Source organism: Lactuca virosa, chromosome 9 (assembly GCF_052849685.1).
Source record: "Lactuca virosa cultivar CGN04683 chromosome 9, Lactuca_virosa_CGN04683_v6, whole genome shotgun sequence".
Taxonomy (NCBI): domain Eukaryota; kingdom Viridiplantae; phylum Streptophyta; class Magnoliopsida; order Asterales; family Asteraceae; genus Lactuca; species Lactuca virosa.
In genome coordinates this window covers 31,981,603-31,992,414 of record NC_136434.1, presented here as the reverse complement: position 1 = coordinate 31,992,414, position 10,812 = coordinate 31,981,603, and the positions used below count along the sequence as shown (strand labels likewise).

General features: G+C 31.2%; 1 protein-coding gene and 1 long non-coding RNA gene across 2 annotated transcripts; one reads left to right on the top strand and one right to left on the bottom strand.

Annotated features, from left to right (window-relative positions):
- Positions 1-2,308: 2,308 nt before the first annotated feature.
- LOC145141417 (E3 ubiquitin-protein ligase AIRP2-like) lies at positions 2,309-4,397 on the bottom strand. Its single transcript, XM_079074714.1, has 5 exons — positions 4,072-4,397; positions 3,400-3,550; positions 3,249-3,315; positions 2,904-3,138; positions 2,309-2,692 (listed from the first exon to the last, which is right to left on the bottom strand). Exons 1-5 carry the CDS (start codon positions 4,140-4,142, stop codon positions 2,482-2,484), a joined length of 735 nt encoding a protein of 244 aa, XP_078930840.1. The 5' UTR covers positions 4,143-4,397; the 3' UTR covers positions 2,309-2,481.
- A 4,585-nt stretch (positions 4,398-8,982) lies between these two features.
- Positions 8,983-10,455, top strand: LOC145136361 (uncharacterized). The gene is made up of 2 exons (XR_013720411.1): positions 8,983-9,141; positions 10,153-10,455. It is a non-coding gene; the product is annotated as an uncharacterized LOC145136361 (long non-coding RNA).
- The last annotated feature ends 357 nt before the right edge of the window (positions 10,456-10,812 follow it).

The window sequence follows — 10,812 nt, the reverse complement described above, 5'->3', positions numbered from 1 at the left end:
TGTCATCTCACATTTATTTTTGCAGATTTGGTATGTCTATTACTAGTCATGCATCATTGTTTTTGTCATAAGCACCTAGTAATCATCTTGGTTTATATATGTGATATATGTAGGGATACATTTCATACCTACATGCGCAACATAGTTCTAAAGCTTGCTAGTTTTATGGTCCGCATCTGTGATATAAAACATGTAAGTTTTCTTTCATTGGTATTTATGTCTTGTTTCTTTTTTTCAACAAAATGTTGATATTTGATATTTCAACTTCTGGAGTGTATTGTGTTTGCTTTAATTGCTATGGGGTCTGATAAAATGCATGCATTGTTACCTATCTCCGTTGATGTCAATGATGTCAATGATATAACTTGCTCAAATACTTGGATGATACCTATTTTTAAAGATTATGTTGTTTACTTATATGTGGGGTTTTTATTGAAACTATGCTTCCTCTAGTTGAATCCTTCAGAAAAATATGCAAAAAAGGTAGTGGTATCTTAACATTATCTTTTTTGCATGCTTTTCTGAATGGTTCAGGTAGAGGCATTATAGTTTCAGTAAAGAACCCCACATATGAGTGAATAACATAGTCCTTAAAAATATGTATCAACCAAGTATTTAAGCAAGTTAGATCATTGACATCAACCGAGATAGGTAACAAAGCTTGTCCTTTAATTAACAGGCGTCATAACAATTACAATAGGCCCGATACACTCCTGAAGCTGTAATATCAAATATCAATATTTTGTTGAAAAAAGAAAACAAGACATAAATGCCAATGAAAAAGAACTTATATCTTTTACATCACAAGTATTAGCAGATGCATTTGTTATAAAACTAGCAAGTTTTACAAGATCATATGAGGCGCCGCCTCAAGTGCGTTTTTCCACCGCTTTGGAAAACTCGGAACAATCTCCCTTTCAATAGCTTGAGATGCAATCCAATATGGACAACGGATGAAATTCAACTTTTGTCTGTATGCATAGAGCTAGCTTTGTTTCATTAAATTGGTTTGAGTGGTGTATATCTCCCGATTTGTATTTTTACTTGTACTTGTAACTTTTGCTAGCACATTGCTAGCTTTGTTTTAATATATTCTGCAGTTAAAAAAAAGTAATCTGTATTTGAGATTGCACCTTTTTGGTGTTTCTAAATGTGTCTTGAAGTTGAAGAGAACATGACATTATGTTGTCAAGAAAGAATTTTATCCATTAACCAGAGGTTAAAATCACACATATTAATATATTATAGAACAGCGTGACTATGGATGAGAATTTGAAGCTAAATGATGGGTAGACATTGGTCAGACTTCAGAGAATATGCACTTTTGTGGTGTATATCAATATATCATTATTATACAAGCATTGAACATAGAACATAGTTTATATATATATATATATATATATATATATATATATATATATATATATATATATATATATATATATGACCCCCTGTATTGTATACGAACTAAACAAATAAGACAATACATATTCTTACAAGTACATATTCGACTTATTACAAGTTCTAATGGTCGATTAAAAGTTCCATTAAGGATGTGTTGATCGAATTATGGCCTATGGGTTCTGGTGTGGGGTGTGGTGGGTTTGGTAGCAAACCTTTTTTTTTTTTTTTTTCTTTTTCGAAGAAAAAAAGATTATGGTGGAACCGTGGAAGGTTCTCAATTCTCATTTTCATAAGAGGTAGTGGGTCGGTAATTGAATATGGTTTTATGGGCTAGAGGTAAGTGAGTGAGGGTCGGTGAATTTGATTGGTGGCCAACAATAACAGATCGGCGACTTATTATGTTTTTATACTTTTATTTGAATAAATAATACGTACATAAATTTTGTTATTAAAGATTTCCACTTAACAAATTGATCATCTACTACAATTCATATGAAACCGCTTTTTAATTATGCTTCTAAATTTACTAAATTTACAAGCTGCGAGAGCTTTGCTAATCATGTCGGTGGGTCTCACTAATTTACAAACATTATCAAATAAACCAATTTATTTAAAAAAACAAGACAAAACAAAATAAAAAGCAAGACAAAACTGTAAAATTGGTCCTTATGATTTACCAAAAACTATATATAAGGTCAAAAAAGTTTTTAAATTTAATGAAAGCAAGAATTTTCCGTAATTTTGATCCTGAAAAAATAAAAAAGACAATTTTTCCCTTTTTCATTTCTTTTATGCATTTTATATTAATGGATCTCATAAATAAGTTGATGAAAAAATTCAGAAACCTTTGAAGCTTTTTAGATTAATATTAGATTTGGTGCTTAAGTAAGGTGCCACAAAAGGCTAAACTAGAAAGCTCTGATATTGTTTTAAATTCACGAATAATCAAGAACAATCAACAGTCAGAATTCCATAGTCAAGAAAGAGGAAAAGAAACCAGCATTTACACCTCTAAAACATACAAATTTGTAAGATTATGTACATCATAAACCCTAATTTTATGCTATTCCCGATTCCTTATCTAAGATAGGAATCATCGGGATCACAAATGGCAGCTGGAATAATAAGAGGCAACTTCTCTATGTACACAAACAACCTCTTCTTATTTTCTTTTGAAATTACACTCAGATCAACGACTTCATTCGCTTCAATGCAAATCCACAAGTCATCCACATTAACTTCTTTAAGGCTATCCCTACAGAATGGGCATGATCTGGATCGCTCATGCCTAAACAACAAATGGGAATATGATTAGGTCAAATTCATGGAAATAACAACATACTTTACTTATTTTACCAATATATAGACAACATACTTTACTTTTCTATCATAATAACAATGTATTTATATTTTTACCAATAACAATGTATTTAGTATTTACATTGTGCTATTACATGTAATTATGGGTCCCATTTACTTGATGTAAGAGAGAAACTTACCAATCTCGATAGCACTTCAAGCACAAAGAATGGCTGCAATTCGGTAACACAACTCTACTATTTGTTTCCATGCAAATCCCGCATTCGATTTCTCTTTCTACATCAGCATCCGAGAGTTTTCCCTTGTCAAAACCTTCTTTTCTTGAATATCTTTTCGAGTATATTTCCTTTTGTTTCCTCTCTTCCAAATCCGTTATCCCACTTTGGAGTTGCAATATTGAAGGAAATAGAACATCTGTTAATGTAAAAATGCACAATTTTAGAACATAATGAGCGGATTTTAATCATTCATTTTTCAGAACTCGAGATAGAAATGAAAATGATTGGTTTTGAAATGTGACTCACCATAAAAGTCTTTGATGCTTGCTCTCCTTTCTTGAATGCACATGGTAGTTTTGCCATCAGCAAACGTCTGTTTTTCCATCAAGATTCGTGAGTTCAATGCAAGGGCAAAACAGTAATTTGGTAGATATAAGGGAGGAGATAATAGATATACCATATAAATGAAAATCCGAAGCAACCCAAGGGCACCCGCGATTTTACAATCCGTCCATGGGAAGAAGAAGGAGAACAAATCGATGGCTGGACTGCAAGAGAGTCTCATCTGCAGGGTTGCTCCGTCGTGATCCCGAGGGGAACTTAAAGCCCTGTTTCATAATCAAAGTAAAACATCAATCGGGTTGCAAAAATTGAACAACTTGAACATCTAACACATAAATTGCAATGTTTGTCGCATTAAATCAGTCAAAATGTGATGAGGTGTCATTTCGATTACACAAATTCACATCATACCAACAAACAGGGCTTCTCTGAAGACCCAAACAATACTTGATTTGGATGAAAATCATTAAATCATTTTTGTGTTTCCCAATTGGACTCTTATTATAAGCAATCAAATCAGCAAATTTTATCCACAAATCAGGGTAAACATCTGAAACTCTAGATATTAAACCCATGTCGACATCAATCCAATAATTATAAAAGAGACTAAGATCATACGATTTGATCTAACATCTCTCAAATTCAACAAAAAATTAGCCACGACCACTTCATAGGTGCAAAAAACAGCTTCGAATTCAGAAAAAATTCAAAAAAATAAAATTAAAATTAAAAAATGAAGTCGCAATTAACAACTGGAAAGACGAGAAGATTGAAGAGAGATACTTACAGAGTATTAGCGTGTTGTATATCAGCTTCAAGAGCTTTAAGAGAATCCTTGAAAACTTTCCCCATTACCATGATACTTTTCAGAAAACGGAAATTAAATTCTCATCAAACACTCGGAAAGTTTTTTTTGGTCAAAATCGATAAAATGAAAAAGAAAAACCACTATTCGCAATCTGCAAACTCTGTTCCGATGAACACGAAATTCCCAACACTGATTTCGATGGAGCTGATTTTTCTGTGCGTTTACTATGGCCACTCCAAGTGCCGATTTCTTATACACGGAAGAACAGTGTAGTCGCTTTTTATTTTTATTTTATCTTTTTCTTTAACAAAATTGGGGCTTTTAAATTGATTTTTCGGGTACGACCGATTTCTTTATCTTTTCTTTATTTAATATTATAAATTTTGTGTTTATCCATTATATACACAAAACAAATATCTAATTGAACAGTGTAGTGGTATAGGAGTCGCGGTTGTCGGGTTGTAGGTTTCCGAATGATAAGAACTTGGCAACGTCTGGGAAGTTACAATTCCCACCCTTGTAAACTCAAAATTTGATCCTTAATGCCATTAAACAAGTTTGATGTTATAAATTTGCTGTTAACGTTTTTCTATGTCGACGGCATCCAGTAAATTTTTTTTTTTTTTTTTTTTTTTTGGGGGGGGGGGGGGGGGGGGGGGCTAACAAGTTCATGAAATCATACTCGTAGAAGAGAAACTTTTGTTTGTCGGGTATAGAGTATAGGAGTATACTAGCGAGTCGGGAAGGATAAGATTTGCATTCACCGGTTAATATAATATATTTTATTTTTTATGGATAGTATAACTAAATAGGAACAAAATGTTATTTTTTATTTTGTGCTGTTTAATCGTTAAGAAAATTTAAATTATATATTTAGGTTATGTTTGACACGTTATAGTTAAAAATCTAGTTGTAAAGTTAGTTGTTACTTGCTAGCTTATAAGTTAGCCGATAAAAAATGACATTTGATAAAACTGACGGATAATCTAGTTTGATGACATAAAGTAATATATATATATATATATATATATATATATATATATATATATAACTAATTAAAGGTACATTCGAGAAATTTTAAAAGAACTTATGAAAAGCTACTCTAAAAAGCCGGTTTATCAGCTACTTTTTGGTTAGTCAAACATAATTATTTAAAAAAACTTAAAATTTAATGTGGGGCGTCAAACACAACCTTAAGTTTTGTTGCAAGTTTTCTTATTTCCTTATAAACCTATTTTTTTCCACTAAATAAGAGATGAATCCAGAGTTAATTAAGCTATCTAAAGTTGTCAAAAATATACCATAAAAAACAACCAACACGTTATTAACCGAATAAAAAACTAGTAGTCAAAGATATTTGGTAGACAACATATTATGAAAGGTAATATCGTACAAATTAAATAATCGTAGCATGGTAATTATACAAAAATTTTATATAGGGCTTTCCATAGACATACTTCACTTCAAATTTGTATGTCTAAAAGTTATACTTTTTTTAGCTCTAAAATAGGTTATTCGGTGAAAATAATGAAAAAAAAAAACTCAACTTTCATCTTTTATAACTTTCGCATACAAACTCTGTTTTAGTTGATTTTTTTCATTGTGTTCTTTGTAACAATATTTGTCCATGAATATATTACACTTCTAATTTGGATGTTGGAAAATATACGTTTTTAGTTCCAAGTAGGCAATTCGGTGAACATTATATAAAAAAAACTTATAACTTACGCATACAGACTTCATAACAATCATCAGACCATCTAGGTTCTCATAATCATAGGTGTGACCTGCAAAAGCTCACAAGCCACCTAGATTTCATATGTATTGACTTTCAAAATCTCATAAAAATAAAATAAAATAAAATAAATCATGGTGGTCATTTTCGTAGGTTTAAAACCACCAAGATATATTACAATTACAATTGGAAGGGTGGGGGAGGGGGGGGGGGGGGGGGGGGGCTTGTTATATATGTGTTCTTATGTATGGTTTTGAAAAAGGGGAAAAGAGGTAAAAACACATTTTCTATGTGCATGTATGTATGCGCAGTCTGATAGGAACAACCAAAATAGAGGTGGAATGAGTGATTAAAAGCTCGAGGGACGGAACCACAAAATAAGGAGAAGCCAAATCGTGAAAGCGACAGAAACATCATCCACTCGCGGTGCTGACAATGTAGCATAACGATATGACACTGTCGACGGTGGATAGCTGAAGATAACCATCATTCGTTGATTTTCATATAGGACTTCACAAAACTTCTTGCTATATCTGTTCTACCATATTTGCTTCATGCTCATGAATAATATAAATCAATTTGTTTAGAGATGGTAGAGTTCGGGGATAGAATAAATTAGAAGTGGTTGGGTTAAACAAAATAACATGGATGAGATTCTAAGAATATAATACAAAATTTTCGGCATTCATACTTGCATCATATTCATTAAAAACTTACACAACCCTTCACATTCAAATCATTTTTTGGAACGACAAATCTAATATACTTCTAAAGAACTTTTAATTCCACTATTTCATCTCTTATCAAGACTTGAACCTCGACATTAACAAAGAAAAGACAACATCTGATACTACTAGGCTAAAAGTTTTTTTGTACATTACAACCAATTAACCACAACTATTCAAATATTTTTTAACATATATTTTAAATCATTCATATTAACTTCATTAGTTTTTTAAATACATTAAACTCATTTAATTATTTAAATAAGGCTAACTCTTCAATTTTCAACCTAATACATATTTAACTTATTGATTTTGGATGTAAAACATATATCTTTTAAGTGCCGTATTTTTTTGTCAAATTAATCTAATATACGTAATTGTTATTTTAAATATCAAATTAAATCGAAATATCAAACTAGCTAAAAAATTAATTGAAATTCATTTTTACAACAGGAAAAACTTCCAAAGAAATAAATTTCTACTTAATTAATGATAATAGTTGTTAAAATATATAAGTAATATATTGTCAATGGTAATAATAATCGTGATCAAAGTTAAAAAAAAAATAGTCAAATAATTTATGTATAACATAATTAGCAATAAAATAGTTAAAAAATAATAGAAATTCAAGAAATATATGTAATAATAGCTAAAAATTAATAAAAAGTAAAATTTAAGATGATATGGTTTTAATATATTTATTTTACTGTATATTGAAAATAAATATAATGTTTTATATCAATTAAATGTAAAGTTTAATAACTTTATAATTCATGAGAATAGAATAGTTCTATTTAATAACATATATTGTTTAAGATTTAAATATATATTTTCTATTATGCTCGTTTTCTTCATTTACGTTCGGAAAATCTATCACAACACATCCTCCTCCTACCCTTAAGAGTAAATGGTTATGGTTCATTCCATGCAAACAAAAACCTAACGATGTTATCATTTTTGTGCCACTATGATATTAACATAGTGACCGACTGTTTAATTTATGCAGTTATTAAGTAACTTAGATTGGACTCTTTTGAAAAATAAAAAAAATAAAAAAAAAGTAACATAGATTGTCGGGCGGGCCTGTGGGTATGCCCGGGGTAGTTTGTGTTACCCCTAAAACTTTTTGGCATAATGAAAAAAAATTCAAATTTTTTTTGTATAATGTATCTTTTCCGGCACTACCCTTAAAATCGTGTGTTACGTTATATTTTATTCTAAGTGTGCCATTAGAGTTATATTGTATATAAAGTTAAGTTTAATGCCTTATCTAGTAACAAAATAATTGATAATCCAGATGACAAATCACTGCTGTTTCGATCGGTTAACATTTAAAAATAAGTTAGAATAGTTTGTTATCAACGACAAGTCTAAGGTGAAAAATAATCGTGTAAGGAATTTATGAGGGTAGAATGTGGAAAGTTTTAAAATAGATATTGAAACCGAATGCAGCCCATGGGTTTGAATAATTGGGTTGAGACATGGGACCACTAACAATGAATATATGATTAAATGTTATCCAAACGTATTCGTGTCAACCGCATGTCGCTATCGTCATTAGAGAATTGTTATTGCTTAAATCGCTGGTTATATCCGGTTAATCTACAATAATTAGAGAAAAAACAAACAACTTGACGCAATGAATAATTTTAATGTCTTTTTTCTTTTCAAATTCCATACCAAAAGCGATTTGTTGATTTTGATATTTATCCATGACAACTGGAAAAAAAAGATATGGATACAAAAAGGGTAAATTTGATTGTGTAAAAGGAAAAAATTAAAATGGGTAAATTTGATTGTGTATAAAGGAAAAAATTAAGGTGGAGGACTTAAATGTTTTTTAAACATTAGATCTTAAAAAGAAAAAAAATCAAAACCATGATAAAGTGTTTACGTGATTGTAATTATAGACAAAAACATATGTATTTATGTAATTTAATAGCACTCAAATACTAGTTAAACTATTAATAAACACATGTTCTTAGATGATACTAATAATTATCTTGATATTTGTAAAAACATTATTTGTTACTTTAAAAAATTAACTAACTTGTTTTTATTGAAAAAAAGAAAACTTACATAAATGGTCCATGTAGTTTACAAATAATGACTATTTTAGTCTCTAGAAATTTTTATGTGAATGGTTTAAAATGTTGGTCTTTGATCCATATAAAATGACCAATGACGGATCTAGTATAGTGCCAACGATGGCACCGGCAACACCTAGTTTTTCCCGACGTAGTGCAAAATTTTCGATTTTTTTTCTTTTTTCTACTATAAAATGTACCACCGGCAACACCTACTATGGACCGGCAACACCTATTACGGAACGGCAACACCTACTACAGAATCTTGCGTCCGTCCCTGAAAATGACTTATGTATCCTATCATGTAAAGGGACCATTCTTGCTTAATGCTTAAGGTTATAAAGTTAGGCCATCTTCTCCCATGTTTCCCTCACATTCAACGTATTCTTCCACTATGTTTGTGTATATGTTTGGCGATTTTTCTCCATAAATGGAGTTTGGAAGCTCACGTAAAGTTCTAATGAAGATTTAAGCATCCCTTCTTCATCTACTTGCTTGGAAGGTAGATTCCTTCTTTATTCGTCTTCTAATTTTTGATCTAGGAGTTTATAGGATTGGTAAATTTCGAAATTCCTTCTCGTCAATGATGTACATATATTGCTAAATCAATTTCTAGTTTTAGATGCTAAATCCATTTCTAGAACCATCTCCAAGCTACAACTAACAAATAGTTGTGAGATTTGTGAGTTTGGGTGTTGTTGATGGGTTTTGTAACCATATATCTTTCAAATTCGAATTCAAGGATAATTAAATATTTATAATTTGGTGGTTGAAGTCCACCTCCTTCATTAAGGTGATTAGAAAAATCCAGACCATCAAAATAAAAAATAAAAAAAAATTATTTTTTGTATAGGATGTGTCACACCCCCGAACCAGACGACGGAAACGTCCGAGGGCGGGTGACTTCATTTTGTAATAGCATCACAGTGTATATAAATGAATCAAAGACAACATCATCACCATACATAAAACATATCAACCAGTTTTACATCATTGTATTTGTTTATAACAATACATCCAAAACATCAAGTATGGTGAGAAACAAAAATACAACAAAAGTCTTCATTCCTTATCGACCAACCTGTTTTAACGAGTTCCTGAGAATACAAGTTATTTTGAAAAGCGTCAACATATAAAATGCTGGTGAGATCATAAGCAAGTTTGTATGAAAAGCCTTGTAGTAGTTTGTAAACACCAGAAAATCCTATATTTTCTATAAAAATAGTTTGTGAGTTTTGTTTCAATCTTATATTAAAGCATGTGTGTTCTTGTTTAATAATGTATAAAGAGAGTTTCCCAGAAAATCCTATATTTTCTGTATAATGAAAAAGTGTGGTCTTAACCCTCAGACTCGAGAGGTGAAAGTTTAAACGTAAACAATAACTGTATAGTTCGTACTTTGTATCATGAGTATAGTATGTGTATTCCGTAAATTTATTTGTTTGTTATTCTCTATGTGAGTCGCTATAACCATACTTGATATGACTGATATGCCTATCATGATGTTCTTCAGGCTTCGGTTACGGTAAGACATTTGTCACCCTAGACTGGTCTGTCTAGCTGTAGCGAGCAGCTCAGGTGTGGGGTGTCATCCCCGTATAGATCTATACACAAATTCTCGCTCTCCCTCCAGGAGACTCTGATTATAACTACAAGACTTACTATGTACACTAGGTAGGTACGGGTGAATGTGTGTCTCACAAGAGCCTTAACTAAATTTACGCGAATGGAGTATCCAATTTTTAACGCTAGAATATAATGTTTCATGTGTGTATTTTGACTATAACCAATGGCGATAAAACATAACCGTTTCTTATCGAAAGTGTCAAAATATTTGTTGTTATGGTGAAAAACACGTCTAAGGATGGCAAAAAAATCCCGAACCCGACGGGGAAACCCGATACCCGATCATTTCGGGTCGGGTAACGGGTCGTTATCGGGCTTTTTATTGGGTTCGGGGCAGGGAGTGGGTTATCTTCGCCCCGACCCGCCCCGCCCCGATTTTATATATATATATACGAATCCTTTTGATGTTAGTTGCACGCATTCAAAGATAAAATACTTATTGTGGACAATCTTTTTAGTTTATAAAAATATGGTGTGAATGATCATTTTTTATGTTTTGACGTATTACATTAAACTTAAATCAAATAATCTTTTTAGTTATTAACAA

Bases quoted from the DNA above. Each gene is read 5' to 3' on its own strand.
- LOC145141417 (XM_079074714.1), bottom strand. From the start codon at position 4,142: ATGGTAATGGGGAAAGTTTTCAAGGATTCTCTTAAAGCTCTTGAAGCT. The intron at 3,316-3,399 runs GTATATCTATTA...ATGGAAAAACAG, and splicing joins TTCGGATTTTCATTTATATG to ACGTTTGCTGATGGCAAAAC. The intron at 3,139-3,248 runs GTGAGTCACATT...TTACATTAACAG, and splicing joins AAGCATCAAAGACTTTTATG to ATGTTCTATTTCCTTCAATA.